The sequence below is a fragment of the Prinia subflava genome, chromosome 5 (assembly GCF_021018805.1).
Source record: "Prinia subflava isolate CZ2003 ecotype Zambia chromosome 5, Cam_Psub_1.2, whole genome shotgun sequence".
In the NCBI taxonomy this organism is placed as follows: Eukaryota; Metazoa; Chordata; class Aves; order Passeriformes; family Cisticolidae; genus Prinia; species Prinia subflava.
The window spans coordinates 43527127-43547439 of NC_086251.1; the positions used below are offsets into that span (position 1 = coordinate 43527127).

At 39.5% G+C, this 20313-nt stretch overlaps 2 protein-coding genes across 3 annotated transcripts in view; both read right to left on the bottom strand.

Moving 5' to 3' along the window:
• STON2 (stonin 2) overlaps window positions 1-5574 on the bottom strand; it is a 73719-nt gene extending 68145 nt beyond the window's left edge. Inside the window, exon 1 of one of the 2 annotated variants that reach the window (XM_063399104.1) lies at window positions 5425-5574. The gene's annotated coding sequence lies outside the window, so the exon portion shown is untranslated. The remainder of the gene's footprint in view (window positions 1-5424) is intronic. The other variant, XM_063399105.1, reaches the window with a different exon arrangement.
• A 7798-nt stretch (window positions 5575-13372) lies between these two features.
• The window catches only part of SEL1L (SEL1L adaptor subunit of SYVN1 ubiquitin ligase), a 33973-nt gene continuing 27032 nt past the window's right edge, over window positions 13373-20313 (bottom strand). Inside the window, exons 20-21 of the mRNA XM_063399108.1 lie at window positions 18575-18703; window positions 13373-17328 (exon numbers count right to left, since the gene is read on the bottom strand). Coding sequence (XP_063255178.1) covers window positions 17125-17328; window positions 18575-18703 — 333 coding nt within the window. The 3' untranslated portion in view covers window positions 13373-17124. The remainder of the gene's footprint in view (window positions 17329-18574; window positions 18704-20313) is intronic.

Genomic DNA, 20313 nt, shown 5'->3' on the forward strand with positions numbered 1-20313 from the left:
CATATGTAGTGGGGTAAACTAATAAAGCTGTCTCCATTCAGAGAGACTGGATGTTTAAATTGCAGAGGTCAGAGACGTGTTATTTAGGAGAGGAAAGCCCACATCTGCCAAATCTATTCTATTTCAGTTTTATCCTCTTCAGTGACACTTGAGATTCTGGCTGTAAATGCCCCCAAAGGAACACCTATCAACTGAGATCTCATTCCTCATGCTAAACTCATGTACTGCACAACTTAGAATAAATTTGGGAGCGTGCACCTGACGTTTTCACCATGTATAATTTTTATATATAGAATATAAGCTTTAGCCAGGTAAATACTTTCAACTGTGGTGAACATGAAACAACCTAGCAAGGATCAGAAAGGAGCATTTCTGTTGGCAAGCTTCTGTCATTAGGAGCAGCTGGCAACTAAACAGCAACTAATCATTAAACTTCATAGGCCAAATTCTTCCTCACAGCTATTCAATTGAAACTGCTCTATTAGAAGATAAACAGGCCTTGTGCTGCGGAGCTTGACCAGCTCTAGTTTCAGTTTTGCAGCTAGTAATACTTTTTCTCTTCAAAAATGCTTTTGTAGATTTTTTTCATGCATTTCCATCACCCACACAACCACAAAACCACCATGAAGTTCTGCAAAATAGTACCTTCTGTTCACCAGAGGCCCCTGATTCAGATAGCAAAATCACTGTATTGTATAGCCACCCTCTATTTCAAAAGTAAATTGAAGATGATTCTTTAATTTTATTTCACAGCTGGCAAACCCAAGAGCCCACAGAGAGAACTGGTTTCTATAAATATTCATGTCTATAAATGCCAACTAAAACTTGGCCTAAAAGAGCATAATGAATTAAGAAACAGCTCAGCAAAAAGACATCCTTTCTCTCTAGCTCACCAGGCAGGTCTGCTGCCCTTGGACCAGGAGCTCCACTTTGAATCTCAGCTCTGGAGCACACTGTGTGCTCTTTGAATATCAGCACAGCTTTGAACTACCAGAGCACCTCTGTAGGATCCTGAAGCACACTGGTCAGTTCTGCCCTCTGTTCCAAGCTGAAGGAGTTGTGTTGAGATCTTTAGTTCAGTTACCTTAATAAAGCAAGATGAAACACACCTTCTTTAACTCCAGACACCCAGGCAGACATCTGAGACAGTGAGCTTACGGCCAACAGAAGGAACAGGACCCTTCAGAGGGTCCTTGGCCTGACCTATTTCCAAATGTGGTGAATCCCCCTCCAAGAAGAGTATGGTACCTAACTTAGACTTGCATGTCTTTTTCACACTTAAGGGTGTAAACTTCAAGGAAGTCTTACACACATTTCTAGACACTTCACTGCAGCTGACTGACAAACCTTAATATATCACCAAGAAATATTTTCAGTATTATGGGAAATACTTCCTGTCAAAAAAGTACCTATTGAAGGATTTTCAGGATTTATGACAGCAAAAGCTCTTTAATTTTATGGTTTCCCTTTAGAAACTGGATCTCTGTAGAACTGGTGTACAAGAAAGCTGTACATTCCAGCAAGCTATTTCTTTTGGATTATTTCCTATTTAAAAAAACCACCAGTTGTTTCTATGTTTATCTAAGGGACACATTGTCCTAGCATTCATGTCTTCTATTAGCTCTTTTAGCATTGTTCTACAATGTTTATTCTTTTTCTTGTATTTTTTTCTGTCCATATATAATAAAGATTATGTTAAATTTAAAAATGGGTTGTCAAGTTGGTGAAGAGATGACATCCTAAATTTACACTAGTAAACAGCATAAAACCTTACCAGCAGGAGCAGAGTGGTAGAGTGAAATACTAAGCATCAAGGGCACAACTTTCACTCTACCTTTTTTGTGGTTTTTACTTACAATTATCTCCAAAATGATCCTGCAGACTGAATTTGCATTAGCATTTGGAGTACATTAAATGAGCTCCTCAGGATTATCCCAGACAGAATTAGTTTATGTGCTCCAAGATGCAAACTGAACTGCAGAAATGCAGATGATCAGGACATTAATTTTAAAAGTGCATTCCTGCACTAAATAGTGTGCTCATGTATTTGCATCCACAGTTTTTTCAGAAAAGATAATAAATCTGGAACGTTGATCTGTGTTCCCTGGTCTTGCCACAGGACTGCATCTCTCCAATTTTTTCAATCAGTTTCTGGAATTTTACCGCCCTTTCAGTTTTGAAAAAAACAGGACATTCTACACCATTCACCTTATTTGACTATTTAGAAGACAGTGAAAATTAATGGCAGGAGTCAATAGGAGATACATAATCCCTCCCTGCGAAACAGTTTTACCCACACAGACACGTGTAGATGGATTTTTGGACCTGTTTAAGGTCCTGGTAAACCTTCCACTACCTACAAGGTGCAAAGATTTAATCCCTGAAGTTTCCGATGTACAAGCTGAGTTGTAAGGCTTCTAATTTCCTAAGACTCAAATTCTTGTGGCCATAATTACAGCTATAGTCTTGAAGACAGCACATGATCATACCCGACACGTACAAAGACAGGCATTCCTTCTTTGAGGTTAACCACTTTTGAAGTTATGACATCCATTGGCAGAATTCACAGTCCCGCAAGAAAACATCCATCATGAAAGACTCCAAAGAAACGTACCAAGACATCTGAGGACAAAATAATCTCGGTTTGCAGTTGAGTACTTTATCGTTTTTGGTTTTTTTTTTTTGGTAATGCAACTAATGGTTCAGACAAACTGGCCAAGAATTGCCTTTTGAAGGTTGTCCTTTCCTAGCTGAGCAGCAGAGTAAGTTTAAGGGATTGTTTTAGATAAAAACAACTTTTAGATGGCAAATATTATGTTAGAAGACTACTGCCACCACCACATGAATCCTTACAGCTCTACAGCTTAGTTCCTAATGATCTTTTTGGTTTTCCAGCTTCCAATGAGAAAGCTCATGGTATTGCAAAGATGGCCTTTAACAGGACATCAACAATTCAGAATTGATTCTGTTAGCTTACTGCACAAAGCCTCAGTGCAGTACCTGGGTTAAAAGCTGCATGAAGAAAGGGAGCCAAGTGTCAGAGCAGGAGGATCCACAAGCCATGCCCTAAAGCTGATGCCACCTTGGAAACTGTCTCACTGACTGGAAAAGTCACTGCTTCAGGGGCAACAGAAGCCTTGTACGGCAAAACATCTTGAGAGGTTTGTAACACGCTTAGATACTACTTCTCATCTTCACTTGCTGATGCCAGACTTGAGATAGCTGCAAATTACAGATTCTATAAACATGGTGTTTTTAGCCCACTCACAAGATGGTTCTAACCCACGCACAGTCTGGGTTTCTCAGTCAGGGAACAGTACCAGCTGCTAGTTCTTAACAAGGCAGCTGGTGAGGCAGCACAAACAAGGACTCGACATGGGCAGTTGGCCACTACCGAGATGTAGCTGTTACCTTTTTACCTTCCATCCCTTGGAGTCTATTCTAAATCAACCACACCAAGTAATAATTATGCCACCGATGTAGAAAGGGATACAAGGAACTCAAGGAAAGCTCTGCAGTTAAAGACCTAGGTGTGCTGTTCTGTTCTTAATGATAATGAAGGACACAAATTATAAGAGCGCACCACTAGTCTGAGCGGAGATACACTGCATCATGTGAGACAAAAAAAAAATCTGACCCTTTTCTCTTACAGGAAAGTTTAAAGGCCATGCTCCTGATGATACTGATATTTTAAAAATAATTTAAAAGCCAAAACTATAAAAGAGCAGAGATCACTGAAGCTGCCAGCTGTGTTCCCACATATAAGGAAACCTGTATGTTAGATCTGCTACGGAGTTACTGCTACTCACTCTGTGCTTTAAAGCATCATAGGAATATAATGAAAAGCCAGTAATAATATACAGAAAAAGTCAAAGATTTACCTGAAAAAAAACAAGACATAACAAAGTAATTCATAGTAAACACTGTTTTAAATCATAATCAATCAAAATTGAAAATTCTTGGAGAAGAGACAACCCAGCTATTAGGTAACTAAGTATTTAGGAAAGTCCAATATCCTGCCTAATCCCGCATAATACATCTCATAGAGATATGGGAAACGGCTCTTTAAGCTTTTTGGTGATAACACAAATGTCATGAAAATAAACCTGTTTATCTAGACAATATTAAGGCAAAGTCCAGATCTCACTTGTCTCTGTAATGCAAGGTATGTTTCCTCCACCTTGGCAAAGAAAAAACAAAATCAGAGTCACATGCCAGAATTAGCAAACACAATCATTTTCCCAGCTACCTGTTGTTTGAAATTTACCTGCCCAGACTAGTAAGTTTGCAAAATACACATTTCACAGAAGACAAGAATGATTCATATTTGGTTCACAAGTAAAGAAATGCCAATGTTTGCCAAATTTTTGCCTTGACAATACTAAAAGTGCTCTCAAACCAATACTGCAACATTATCCTAAGGATATTTCCCAGCAAAAGGCACAACTAAAGTACGAGAGGACATGAGCTGCAGAGCATCACCCGATCTAGTCAAGCAGTCGAGAATTTTTTAAACTTCTGTGTCTCTGAAAACCTGAAGTCTCAAAAAGATTAAGCCATGGGAAAGGAAAAATCAGAAAAGTCGAGGCTAATTACAAGCAATGAATCCACAAAATAATTAACAAAAATCAACAGAAAAAGGTGGATATGCAGTACAGAAAGAATATTTAACACACAAACTAAACAAATGGGCAGCAAAAAGGCTGTCTGATCATATATCAACACAAAAATCCACTTTGCATGGAAATATGTAATTTGAGCATTTTAAACCTACAATTTACACAGCGTATTCAAACGCGACAACAGAAAGATCAGCGAGCGATTTTTGTTTGCCTTGCAGTATCTGAACCGCAGTAAAACGTTCCAAAAGCAGCCCAGTTCAGCGGACCCAGGCGAGACAAACTCCAAAGCATGAGTAATTACACGGAGCAGCTGAGGGGTAGGTGGACCCGAGCAGCTTCCCCGCGCTGCTGCTGCTGCTGAGCTTAACCCCTCCGCGGCCGCAGCGCACCGGCCCGCCCGCACGGCCACAGCCGCACAGCCCGAGGGCTGCCGGGCTGCCCGCACCAACCCCTCCGCGGAGAACGGCCCTGACCGAGGCTGCGAGCACCGACGGGAACGGGTCCGCACTCGCTACAGACGGCTGGGAGCGGTGCACGACCCCGGCCGGGGAACGGGCCGGAGCGCGGAGGGGAACCTCGGCTCCCTCAGGGCGCGCAGCCGAGGGCGGCCCCGCTGCGCAGGCACCGCGGGGCAGGCGGCGACCCCAGCTCCGCCAGCAGGGCCACCTGCCTTCGCTTCAGCGTTCCCCGGCTCCAGTTTCTGCTGTCCTCCGCCCGCCCTAGCCCCGTTCCCCGGCGCTCAGAAGGCAGAGCACGGGGCGCGGCCCCCGCCCCCCGCAGCTGCCCGGCCCCGCGCACCTACCGCCGAGCGCTGCTCCGCGGGCGCTGCGGCCGCGCTCCCGGCGCGATCGGCGGCGGCTCCGGCCCGGCCCGGCCCAGCCCGCCCGCGCCGCCGCCATTGGGCGCTCCCGGCGACGGCCGCGCCGCATTGGCTGGGCCCGGCCCGTCCCCCCGCACGGAGCCGGTCCCTGTCCCGGCCCGTCCCCCCGCACGGAGCCGGTCCCTGTCCCGGCCCGTCCCCCCGCACGGAGCCGGTCCCTGTCCCGGCCCGTCCCCCCGCACGGAGCCGGTCCCTGTCCCGGCCCGTCCCCCCGCACGGAGCCGGTCCCTGTCCCGGCCCGTCCCCCCGCACGGAGCCGGTCCCTGTCCCGGTCCGCCCCCCGCACGGAGCCGGTCCCTGTCCCTGTCCGTCCCCCCGCACGGAGCCGGTCCCTGTCCCTGTCCGTCCCCCCGCACGGAGCCGGTCCCTGTCCCTGTCCGTCCCCCCGCACGGAGCCGGTCCCTGTCCCCGCTGCTCCCCGCGTAGGGCCCGGCCCCGCGCACAGGTGTCGGCGGAGGGGCGGCTTGATCCCTTCGAAGTTTCTTCGGGCCCGCTTCTAAACACGATCCAAAGGCAGCGGACTTTGCCGTCTCCGCTCACCCACGGGCAAAAATAAATAGCTATGTGCAAATAACAATCGATAATGCAAGCAAAATATCCTTCTGCTTGGGCTTACTTAAATACAACTCTATTTATTTGTAACTGGTGAGGTCGTGTACACACTTGCAACACCAATTTACAGGCACCTCATTTCTTTTGTTGGACCCTGATGAATTTTACAGATTATGGATTAGGCAGGTATAAGAAAGTTAATACAATGTCTATGAACCGAATGTGTTTAAGCCATTAAACTGTAAGACTATTACAAACCTAATAATATAAACTGTATGGTAATATTAATCTTATTTCTGCCCTTAAATAGTTCAGAGAGCAATTTGCATATGGAAATGTCTTCGTGGAGGAATTAACTTCGATCTTCAGTACAATTCCGAGACTCCAGCTGCAGGGAAGCTTATGCAAAATGAGCATGTGCATCATTAGCCCAAACGCGAGCGCAGCTGTGTACATTTACATCCATTAGCAGATTCAGACAATGACTCTGCAGAGCCGAGGGACTAGCAAGTCACAAGAGCTTCCTAGAAAATTGAACCTTGCAAGCTGAGACATGCTAATGACCTTAACAAATGCAATAAACACTATAATGATAGCCTTAATTAATAATGGAGAGTGACTGTAAAAACAAAAAAAAAGAGTTGCAGTTTTATTCTTCTCTGGTGAACTAAGAGTTTTAAAAAGTGCAAAACCACTGCGAAAATCTCAAATGCAAAGCCCAAGATCAGCATGTAATTGCAACTGATGTTACACGCAGCAGCTGAGCGTGTCTGGTTCATCTGATTGTTTCCAAGGGGCTTTCGAAGGGAGCAGAGCGGTGTGGGGACACAGATTACAGAGAACACGCGAACCGAAGCTCAAAGGCCCCGTGGCACAAGCGTGGGACATCGCATGGCCCAAAGCACCGACACGAGTGCCAGCTAGAGGTGGCTGCGAGAAAATAGCACACACTTCGCACATTACCAAACGGGACTTGCGGATCCTGTCTTATTCAGCAGTAGAAGACGTTGATTGCCCAGACAAAGCAAATCAGCCGGAAGATGTTTAGTTGAATAACAAATGGGTTTAGGCTGGGTGTCAGACTCATTTACATGTGTACAGGGTAAATTCAACAAGGACATCGATAGTTCTACTCGGGTACAACTGATGTTTCTTCTCAGGATTATGAGTCAAAAGAACTACAGATTCGTTTTCCGATTGTTTCCCTTTATCTTTCCCATCTTTAATAAATCCAGGATCCAGAATAACATTATTGACCTCGGATGTGAAAGATCCTGGCTACAAAGAGTTGAAGGCCATCAATCCATCCTTGGTTTGGTCAAGTCCTGAACCCCATTTCTTCTTTTGCTTTTTCCACTTCTTTGTCTTCTGAATAAAAGTAAAAGGTACTACAGAGTAACTTTTCACAACAGTATTTGAAGTCACAGTCACAAAGACTGACAAATGCTGTCACAAACAGCCCAACAGAGGCAGTGGTTGCTGTATCTTGCACTGCTAAAGCACAAGGCATGAAATGTCATCAGATTGTAATTAAGACCTAGCACCAGAAATACATTTTCCATCTTAGCTTTCTTTTCACTCCAGAGCATATTTACTGATAGCCTTTTAGGTGGTTTAAGGGCTAAGGAAGAGGATGTTTCCTCGTTTAAGAAATCATTAAAGGAAAAAAGGCTTGCGTATAATATATTATTCTTTTTAGCACATTTTCCTCTTTTATGCAGATTACAAGGCTTAAATTTGCTCTAGCACCCATTACTTTTTCTGATATTAGGTAAATTGAAGTTCTTGTATTAAGCATTCTTTTAAAAAGGAGGAGGGGGAAAGAGGTGGAGGGAGAGCAAAAACATGTTTTACAAGATTTGGTTCTTTTACACTATTCCATCCAAGTTATGACATCATTACCACAACACCACACAACTCTGTTTAGTATTATTCTGTTTGGACTTGAAAGAAATTTTTGCTTTATATTTCTGAAGTTCTTTTACTAGTAAGATCTGGAATGGAAGGAGTAGGAGGTAACACACCTGACACAGATTCTTATATTTTTCTGTGGTTTTGATTCTGAGTCTTCTCAGAATCAAAACCACAGAAAACACTTTTGGTCAGCCCTGCAGTGGTCAGGCAGTTGAACTTAATGGTCATTATAGGTTCTTTCTACTGAAATATTCTATTACATCAGAGAGTCAAACCCCAAATTATTCTATTTAAATAAGTATATTCAATTTCTGGTTGAACATTGCCTTTCTTATAATAGAAAGAGAAGTTAGAATATACTCAAGTGTTTATGCCCACCAAAGTAAAGACACAGGGGTAAAAAAATAAAATTAAAAAAAAAATCAAACATATTCCAGAGAGTCTGATTTGCCTACTTCAAATAGTCTGGCTTTGAAGAACAAAGATTATATTCTTCCATTTTCTACAATATGACAATGTTAATCATATTATTCATAAAAATACAGCATTCTATTCTTGATATTCTGACTGATGTTGAAGATGTATTTATGATATGACTCTATAGGGTTAGAGTGTATGAAGTCATAACTATAAACACATGTACTGAGTAACTAATTGCTAGAATGATCCAAATTCTAATTTATTTTGAATATACACATCACCTGACTTTTTGTTCTTTCAACTTGACAGGTAACTAGGGTTTTTAATGTTAATATTTCATGATAAAGATATTAATAATTCATTATATCCAGGAAAATGATGCTATTTTATTCCAATACAAAACCATGAATCTCATGCAAGCTTTACTGCAAATTTAATTAAATTTGTCAGTTAACAGTATTCAATATATTTTATCATATTAAATGAGGTGGTGTGACTTAACCCTTAGTGGTGTGCCAACAGAGGCTCAATTCAGAAGTGTACAGAAGCACTTCAAGGTTTTCTTAACCTATCTGGACCTGCTTCCACAATAAAGTCTGTACTTCACATATTTCTTTATGTTGTATCACAAAGGAGTTTCACAGGAGTGCTATTTCTCACCCAATGAGCTGATACTGACACACGGAGCAAGCAGTAAGAGAAATGTGTAGTGCTAAAAGATTATCTGCTTAGCTCCCTTCCCTCAGACCATGGGCACACACCTGAGTGGTCTTTGCTCCAGCTGCCACAGCCCAGCCTGGAAGATCACATTCTTCAGGAGAGATTTGTTTAACTGCACATCTCAGTAATGCTGAGATCCGTGAAAAATTAATATTGCAGGGACAAATGCACTCTTTCCAGCATGGCAGCCCATCACCTTCACTTCCCCTTCACAGACAGTATTTTCCCCACAGAAGGGCACCTCTCAATGACCAGACACCTTTGTTTTGCCATCTAACAGCACACCAAAGTACCACTATCTGCAGAGCTTGTTCTGCCTGCAATCTGAGCAACTGAAGCGTTTGTAGAATCGCAGTGCCTGGAGTGTAATGGCTACTGGAGAAATTTGGAATCATCAAATGCTTAATATAAGCATAGAGAGAGCTAAAGGCTTATCAAACATACTCATTTTATGTAATTTGAAAGCTTCCTTTTCTGTAACTGCAAGAAAGTCTTTATGATTTGGCATTCAGAAATCCCAAGGAGACAGTGGATGAATATTTTATTTGCTGTGTTTAAATAAGGAATAGTATTTTAAAATGACAGAATATTTTTCTAGCACCTTTCACAGTGCCAAAGGGGATTAATGAGACACTAGATCTGCAATCTTAAAGGGGATTTATTTTTAGTTTATTTTCTATTAATTTTCAATATTTACCATAGAATTTTTTGGTTTTCAGCCAAAGCATTATTTGCAGACTGTTTACTCTAAACTTGAGAGCTGTGTTTTATGATGCTGAACTAGTATCACCAGAAACATTTACAAGTATTTCGTATCCATCTATCTTTTGGAACTGAACTGAGAATTACATATGTAGTAAAGAGTAAATTCTTTGAGGCTTGTAAACCCAAACATAATAATTAGGCCAATTTTTTGCAATTACATGTGCAAAAAATCTGAAGTATTTTTTGTGTCTCTGTGGAGCTATTCACTGAATACACAAGGTAGAGTAGGCAAACAGTAAATATACAATGTCCCGTTTGTTAGTTGAGAGATTACATCAATGAAGAAACCCTTCTTTCTAGCTCTGTTTTGAGAAGCGCCTACCTACTTGGACCCTTCGCCTCCCAAAAAATCGGACTCCTAGTAGGGAACTCAGCAAGGCTGTTAGTTTAGCAAAGAGGCAGGAAAAGCCAACACAGCTGCGTGCAGTGAGCTCACCACATTTATCTCACTGGGTCTGAATTCTCTTACTAGAGTCACCTCCCTTCTGTGCAATGTTTCCCAGATTTCAACAACCAAGTCAAATTATTTGTAAAAAATATGAAATCCTTTACTTCTGAAATTACGGCTGAACACTAACATAACACTGGATTCCACATGAAAATGTATACATATTTTAGTGTTGCTATTCTTCCTAATGGACTGTCCAGTCCTATAATCAATGTAATGAAAACTAGAGAGGAAACTAAATACAATCTGAAAAGAATTAAGTCCTCCTGATCTCATAGCCCCAGTAATGAAGGCAACAAAATAACTTTGGAAAATTAACATGTAGATTGTCAGGCCTTCAGCCTTTGAATTCAAAGCTGGATGATTGTTCAATAAGTATCTTTTTTATAATGCAAAGTTATAACCCTTAAACTGGAACATTCCACATATTTCTTCAGTAATTCTAACATCAGCTATAATAATGAATGTAAAAGGCAAACACACTTCATAGACTTATCACATATCCCTTTTTAATACTAGCAATGTAAACTGGCTTTTCCTTTAAAAATGCTGTTGATGTGGGAAACTTTCCAAATAGTGGTAGTAATAACAATAAATTATTTAGAAGTGCCTGAAATGCCATTAATTAATAGAATTTCAGTATAGAGCAAAGTCTGGAGCCTAACAAACATTAAAGTAAGATTGGACAGAAACAAATAATGTAAAATTCTTTTTTGTTAAAGTTTTCAAGCTATTTGAATACCTCAAATATTGCACCACATGAGCTCAGTGAAAAATGTTTAAAAAAAATCACCTGTTTTAAACATTTTCACTTATTTTTGTGGGAAAGATTTTATACTCTAAGAAAATATGGATTTAACTTTGCAAAAGAGGCTACTTTCCTGGAAGCTGGAATATAATATTCCAAATAATGTTGGAAGACAGTCTGGCACATTTTAGAATGATTTACGTACTACAAAAGTTTTAATAGTCATGGGAAGGTAATTATTTACCCGGTCTTACCAGAAGCTACAGTGATTTTTAATTTTGAACTTTTGCTCCACAAATAGGAATAAGAGTACTGAATGATTTAATTTTGTGAAGTTTCCAAAGCTCCTTCAACCAAGGACTTCTTGTATCTCTGTATGTGTGTATATAGAAAATGCACTCACAGATATACACACATTCTCCCAAGACATGACAGTGTTTCAAAGGGTGGAAGTTACTCCACTCCCAATCTTTGAGACCTCAAGTATTTAACAAGTCCAAGTTGCCATTATTGTCTAACACCCCCTTGTGGTTACAAACACACATCCCAGGTACAGCACTTTTTTCCCACCAGCAAAACCAGTTAAATTAGAAGCAATAAAGAAAGTTGGTATGAATCTTGTACAGAAATGGAGCCACTTTTGTAACAGATGGCAACTGGAACAACTAATTTTACAAAACAGCCTGTGTTTAGGACGAAGAACGAAGAAAAATAAGCATATAAAAAAATAAGGAAATACAGAAAATGATTGACAGCAGAATTGAAGAGCTGTAATTTCTCTATTCTGCAACACAAAAACCTGATATTCTTCAAAGCTCTTTTCAAATATCTGGAATTGCAACCCATGGTACATAGAAAGCTCAAAAGGTTGCATACTAAAGAAATAAAAATGTAAGCAACTCATCTCTGTGGAAGCTAAATGACATTTTTTTCTCTTACTACCTGAAGTGCAACTACAGTGGTACTCCATCTTCCCTTACTTTTCTTTCTGAAAAAAAGTTAAGACTATAGGTTAGTTTTCATTATCTGAATAGATGGTACACTGCCCTCCCTCATCCCTGGCTTTAGAAGTTGATTACAGTTGTCTGAAGATTTTTGACAGTAAGTAGGTTAGAGTGACTTTTTTTCCCTCAATTATTCTTTATAAAAAGAGGAATCAAAGTCATGATTCAGAAAATCCATTAAGATCATGAGAATTCAGAGAAGAGGAAGAACATTGTCATTATGCCAAATAACAAATACTAATCAAACAGGTCTTTTAGGTTTAGAAACTATATTCTCTAATAGTATTTTAATTGGTTTTAGTCTCAAGACTAAAATATGGAGAATACAGCAATATAAAACCCCAAACTAAGCAAAGTATACTAGTTTTCAATGAACATTATCCTGAAGCTTTTTTAAACAAACAAACAAGCAACAGAAGTCCCCTACACTCCCCCATGCCTCATCATATATTTATCTGGTACTCAATTCCCTCCACAGAACACAGCTCCACATTGACTACAGGCTACAAATAAAATAAAAGTATCTATACCTGACCCTACCTCAACTGAGTATGTCAGTAATCACATCTCAAACAATGGCCTTTTTTGGAAGGTGAGGAACGACCTCACTAAACTTGAGCTTTGTTAGTCAAACTCAAGCTGCTTTTAATACCTGCAGTTCTGTTTTTATCTGCAACAAGTGCTATTGGCAGGAGCAGGCAACATGGACAGCCTCCAAACACTTAAGAAAACTATGTTAATTTGAGCTGATGCTCAGGATCACTTACCTACTGATGCCCTTCCTAGCCATTATTGCTCCCTCCACTGTTCTTATTTTCCTTCTCCCAATGAACGAGCACATCGCAGCCATCAACTACATGAATTTAACAAGAGAGGACCTGGTCTCAACAGGCGGAGCCTGAAGGGATTAATGGGTCAAAAACGGCCTGAAAAGCAAACAAATTTGTCAGCTTGGAGCAGTCCCTCCCCCAGTGTCTGTTCCAACTGACTGAATTATCCCTGTAACAGGATTGAAAATGCAGTAGTAAGTCTAAAGTTACTTGAATCACACAGTTCTGTGTCTACCAGGCATAATACAAATGCTATATACACTGTCACACACATATATGTGCAGATGGCAAGTTTATAGCACAACTGAAGACAAAATTCATAATGATCCATTCCCCCTTTCTTTGCCCTTCCTAAAAAATGGAAGCGACAATATGAGAATCTTATAGGAAGGGATGCATTGAACAATGGCACATACCAGTGCATATGACTAGCAATTCACATCTTCTGTTACCATAACCACTGTGAACATTGAGGGTAACCACACAGGTGGTATTTTTATTTCACAAGATTAAAGATACAGTACAAAATGAATCTGTACATCTTTCTATTAACAGAATTTGTTTACACAATTATATTACATTTGACCAGCCTTTATACTGATTTTAAATACAAAATAAATTTACAAAACTCCTACAAGACCCTTTAAAGAACTGTAGCTGATAAAAACAAAGGGTTCCCCCCCATAGTCCCTATTTGCCATATGCATTTGCAGTAGTTCAAATCAAACTAAATCTTTTCAGTTTAATATTCTCTGAAACAAAAATAGAATTTCAGTTCTTTGTTGCCTATCTAAAAGGAGAGTAACTTGCAAAGGTGAGTGTAATCTCCTCTTATAGGCCAAAATTAGCATATAATAGGTGAAAATTAGATAATGCATAGTCTTAAAAAGTCCTTTCACAAGCCATATCTTAATGTTCTTCCCCCAAATTAAAACATTTGACAGTTTTTATTTATTAATTTTTAATAAGAGTAGCTAACTTATGGAAGATGACTAAAAAGTGAGTAAAACTCTCACAAGAGTCTCATGGGGATGTTTGTATCAAAGGCCTTACCTTCTATGACACTGTCCCATCATGGACAGCACAAAGCAAGAAAATTATTTCAACAGATAGCTCTGGGACAAGTTTCACCAGCGATGAACTAAAATCCTGTTTTTTCAACAGTTCAGTGTTTCTTTGAACTAGCAAGAACAGCTCATGTCTTTGATTAATAATTTGAGATGCAGAATAAATGCGTTTCTTCGTATTTTCCCACAGTTTTCCTACATATAAAAACACCACCAAGAACACTTACTGCTCTGTAGTTTCATTTTCTGTGCAGGGAAAGAAGAGTATGTGTCTATGAAGGTCAAATAAGCAGGCTCTGGCCTATATTACTACACACAAAGAATACAACTTTTCCATTCAAACCATGCTGAACACACCCAGAAAGGCTTCTCTTAAATCAAGTTTCCCTTCCAAAATACTCCTGCATATGAACTATAAGATAACCTGTGTGCTACCAAAAGGGAAAAGTACTTCACTGCGGTAAATGGAGCAACTCAGCTTCTTTTGGAAAATGATGCCTGATTAACTGAGTGCACAACAAGGAACATATTGCTAGTCAGAGTTAAATATACTTTCCTCAAAATGCAAGTTTCCGAACAGAGTAGTAAGGGATTGTCACAAAAACTTAAGTCATGTTGTAGATAACTGATTTAGAAAACTTATTCATTTCTTTAATCCCTGAGTTAACTTGCCATTATTTATGGTAAGTACCTTTTTTCTTCTACCACCACATTCAAATGAATGTCATTTGAAAAGTTAGTGGTAGTAATTTGGTGGAAGGGAAAAAAGCAGGAGAAAGACTTCCTTATTGCTCCTTCAAAAAGCATTTTTTTTAATATTAAGTAACTTGGTGATCTTCAATTGTTTTCTTCTGCTGATTTCTTGGATGTAAAATGCATCAGATTCACTAAAAGTCATCTATAAGACTGTCATATAGCAGCAGTGATGAGAGATTCTCATGCAAGTAGAATAGAGCTTTTAGAATTTAGTTCTAATAGATAAACAACCAAAACATTTTAATAATGCAGTAACAAAATTGTTAAATTGCCTAAGAGAGCAATACCAATGAACCAATGGTATTTAACTGAAAAACATTTTCCATATACTCTTTAATTTACTCATGCCAAGCTAAAAAGAGTTAAGTGACACTGGCAAAATATTTCAGAGGGAGTGTTCAGAAGTCACACGTATCTTAGAAATGCAGCTGGGGAATGCTGTACATTTAAGACACTACATTTTAGTTCAATACTGTTTCATCTGCTAATGATTATTAAGACTGAACAAGACATTCCTCTACCACATTCTGCAACCTTCCACACTAAAATTAAAGATTTGTCTTCATATGACCAGCATAAGCATTGTGAAGTACTGAGTTCTACCTATAGTACTAGTACCTTTAATACTAGTAGTCTGTCACATTTCCATTTACAAAAGAAGGGATTGCTTATCTTCTATCCCAATAGAGATCTACTGTGCAATGATCTCCTTGCAAATGCACCAAGTATGAAACCAAACCAAAATCTCAATTCTAAATAAAGTGTATTGATATGTTGTTGCCAATACACTGGAAAAACATTTGCATGAAAAGAAGCCCTTAAACCCTTTAAACACAATAGCTTTTGTCAAAAAGCAGCTAAAGCTTCCTCATTTGTATTCATTCAGCTTTATGATAATCAGAGGGTTTAATGCTAGTACAGAAACCAATATTTAACTACCATTGGTAAGTAAGAGCAGACACTTCTGCATTTCACGCTTCTAAACTATTGCCCCACTGCTTTCCACCCCCACCCCCAGCCCAGGAAATTACCATTCAGTGAAAACCATCTCTCAGTGAAGATTTCTCTTGCAGTCTTATGTCATCAGTCCACAGGTCACATTCTTTAAAATTAAAAGACCTTTACACTGGCCTGGTGGCATCAAGAAGCCACTAGTCTACTTTCTCTTTGGATTTTCTTGTTACAAGGGGTCCTCGAGATGGCACAGCCAGAGACGTTACTGGACTTTCCCCTATGCCAGGTACAAGAGAGGTTGGCAACAGCCAGAGCACCCCTGCAGCTCTGAAGTAGCATCCCTGACATAAGCCCGTGCCCTTTTGTAAAGAGTATGCATTTTTGTGGCTCTTTTTGTAGATGCATTAAGCAGATGCATGCATGAGATAAACATCTTTCTTTCTTGCACTGCAAATCACTAACAGGATTGTTGAAAATTAAGCATGGAACTTTCAACTCTAAAAGCAAGTCAGCTAACTCATGGAGATTTCTGGCTCTCTCCTTTCTTCAGTGTACATAGTAATACTGGTGCTTTCTGCAATCTAGACTCAGCCTCTTAGTAAAGACAAATTGAAATTTCGGAATACTACCAATATGGTTTCATGTCATGAAGGATTGCAACTACACAGGCTCCTGAAAAGCTTTAGAAGTATGTGAGATCTGGGTGCTGTATGACAGTTTTCAGCTGACGAGCTTTACAGACCTCATCTGTCCCACTCTGCCTTCCAGGCTACATACTGACTGCTGAGAACTGTCCAAGGGGAATGGAGGAAGATACCCAAAACAAAAAAGCACAAATGGAGAGTGGTGTGTTCGCTGGCTTAGTTTTACAGGGTTTATCAATTATCTATGTTAAACCACCCAACACTGCCTAAAAGACCAAAGTGTAAGAAATACTAAAAAAAATGAAATGAGGACTATAGAAATACTTGGGGTGCAGATCAGAATTTAAGTTCCTAACAGCTCTGATCTTTTCAAATATGAATCTAGTTCAGCTTCTTCGCCTTAAATTTGCCATAAATTTGTTATTATTACTTTTATAAAGGGCAACTGCTGTCAAGCAGGCAAAAACCTTCCACTGGTAGACTTCTGTCTCTCTGGGAGATGAAAAGGACTCTGAATAAAGAGGAACTAGATACAGCAGGCAACATTTTTGTAGTAGCACTCTTGTGTTTCCATGAAAAAAGCCATAGTGTTATTCCATTGGCACTGAAATAACATTCAAATCAGTTTCAAAATATTTTTCTTATCCCTGAAAAAAGGCATCATTCTAAGCAGCTTTCAAACATTTTTTTAAACTTCTTTGTGCCTCTTTTGAGGGAGGGTCTGTTGATCCAAAGTCCTAATTCACAATGAAAATTGTTCCTTTTGGAAAAATCCAGTTCTTTCACGGAGGCTCTTGTTGCTATTGTGGTGGTTGGTGCTCTGGGGGCGGTTCTTGTTGAGGCACAGCTGGCCGCAGTCCTGCCGGTCTGGGAATTGCTTGGTGCTGCCTTTGTCTGTAAGCTATAATTGTTCCCAGGAGCAAGGCGATGATGGTCATAAGGTAGAGGTCCCACTCAGGCCCCAGCAGCTGGTCCATATCAATATGTGAGAATACTTCTCTTATCTAAGAAGGAAAAAGCCCACATCATGTCAAAGAACACAAAGGAGAAATTACTTTGAATTTAAATTTGACTTGTAACACTTTTCATGTACCAGTATTAAAACTTAGTGGCTCTTTTTCTCTCTGAAAAAATAGTATCATGTCAGTGATATTCTTAGTTTCCATGAACTAAAATACCACTAAGAGCCATGCTACACAGAATAAGGTACTCTATTTTCTATTTTAGAGATCAAAGTTCTCACTATGAAGTTCTGTGGCTTTCCCATGAATGACAGAGCATTAAGCCTCAGGACACTTGTGGTTCAATGCTGAGATTTGCGCAGGTAATGGACAGGGAAATGAAAGTGAATTACTGTTAGTTTTGATTAAAGTGACATTTTGTAAGACCCCATTTGCATAAGGATTAGCCAACATGCACGTCTGTGCTTCACTACTGTATCTGATGATACTACACAGTCACTGCCAGTTCAAATCTGCAGCAGCAGACTCAAAACTAGGAAAAGCTGGGTTATGCACACTAGCTTCTGTGAGTGCTACGTGGGTATCTGCGCAATTGACCTAGAGTATTTTGACTGTCCCCAGCCTCAAGACTACTATAATTTGTCAAACTCTGCTGAATTGCCTAAAACTGCATTTGCTTTAAGTGCTAATAACTTTCACACCATTTTAATTTGTTAACTAATCCAAAAAGGCAGTAAGATATCAGAACATTAGGAATTTTGGAAAGACTTCACTTTAATTCCAGACAATTTTTTTTCCAGGGCCATCACCCAGTAGAAACACTACAGATACCTGAATTATCTAATAGAAATACATTTTCCCCCCACAGAGATCAAACACAACTCTATTGGGGTTGTTAGAGCTGAATATAAATAGCATGAGAATTAAAGATATAACTTTTTCCCCTGAACAATTGTCAGTTAATTCTGCTTCATTTTGATAGCACATGGTCATGGATTAGAACAGTCAAATGGTTTTGAGAAATTCTCTTCAAGGGAAGAACAGCACAGAACAGCACTGCCTTTGCACATTTCAGTTTCACAGAGTTGCACAAATTGGAAATAGGAACGAAAGCTTCAGTGACTTTCTTGATATGCAACAGAAGAAAACAAATTTATCTTAAGTCTGCAGAAGGCTCAAGCAATACTTCTACTTAAGTAAGATTACAAGTTAAAATCTTAAGATTACAAATTTCCTTTTAAAAATGAAAACCAGATTTGCTGTTTTCTTTTAATTCTGCATTACTTACATTGATTTCCCGTATGTACTGCAAGGAATAAATCACTCCAAGCTTGCAAAGTGCTAGGAAGACTGGAACCTGAGCATCTGGGCTTGCTTCAGCTGCCATGTCATAGAATCGTTTTGCAAGATGAATATCCTAAAGTTAAGAAAATTCAAAGCTCAGTTTTCAAGAACTTGAAAAATTAACCATAGGGGTTTTTTTTCCCCCTGAGATATGTTTACCTTTGAATACACAAGTAAATGGAAGCTTCAATTTGAGGATGAAGCTATTTTAGCTGATGCTAGAATTGAAGTTCACAATCAGGTTAGTAATAACATGTTAAACCTATTCGCTGTAAACCAAGGCAAATATATCAGTAATACTAGTGCTTTAACATCTCCAACACCACAAGAAACATAAAAGACTAAGAAAACCCAAGTTTCAGAGGAATATGCAGCAGCATTTCCTCTCAGTTACACTACAGTATGCCTGCTGCATAGTGTAGCTTCTAATAATTTCTGCACATATACACAAATTAGATTTTACTACTTGTCCAAAATGTACATAACTGGCATTAGTGAGAGCTGCCTGGCAAAAGTACTGGCACAAAGAGAGAGCAATTTAAGGAAGAGCTTAAATTAGTGCTCCTTGGTGGCAATTGAAACAAGGTGGTGACTAAGAACTGAGGGGACATATTCTGAATAGTTTTAACTTTCCTTGCTTGTTCAGTGTTTTCTTGGCTCTGCTTCAGATACATACTGTGCCATGTTGGGATATTTGGATACAAACTGGCTATGTTCAACCACTGATGTGAAGAACAGGCTCATGTAAGACTTGCCTCTGAATGTGTTCCAAATCAGACACTTAAAGTAAGAGAGATCTCCAGGACTTCATGCCACATGCTCATTTGATAATTTCCTGATGGTGAAATACCATAAAGGTTTTCTGCTCATTGATACAGTGGAAATAACAGTATGAAAATCGGCCTATTAAATGAATGAGATGTAGTATCTCAGTTTTCAGCACTCTAATTTAATAGAGCAACTCTTAATACTCATTGAGGATGGAAAGTTTATCTTTTGTATAACTATTTAAAGAAACTTCCTTACCTCCTTTGCACCATGCTAGTGTTGGTGTAAAAGAAGATCCTAAATAATGGCTTATTTTCACTTCTAATTAGCAAGTACTTCATTCTGCTTATGAATACTTTACTCTTAACAGAAAAGTGCAAACGGTAGGAGCGTGAGCTATAACACACAAGTAGCACTGAAATACCACAGCAAATCTTAAGATGATATTGTAATAAAATCAACTCATTCTTAATTTTGAGCAGTTTATGGAAACAGTCTTCATTCTGACATGTAGCCGCAGGGATTGACAGCATTAGGTCTATGAAGAGTGTCTAAGTGTACATGTGTGAGATTTCTGAAAGGGCTTAATATTTGGCATTGACCTAGCTGGAGTTCAAAAAGCTTCTTGGTATAAGAAGTGTAGCATAAAATTCTATATGCAAGAAAAAGACCATTTATTCAATAATTGAAGTGAGAGTAAGGCAAAAGCTCTTTGGTGGGAAAAAAAAATCCTCACATTAAGAAATACCACATTTAACCAGAATGAACAGTGACCTGAAGTTGTGCACGCCATCTGATTGGAACATTCTCCCAAGCTCTGGAGGAATGTTAATGACATGGATCTAGGTGAGGAGAGATTTCAAGTACACATCCCTTTCTTCAAAACACTGACCCCCTCCCAATTTTGTTACATAC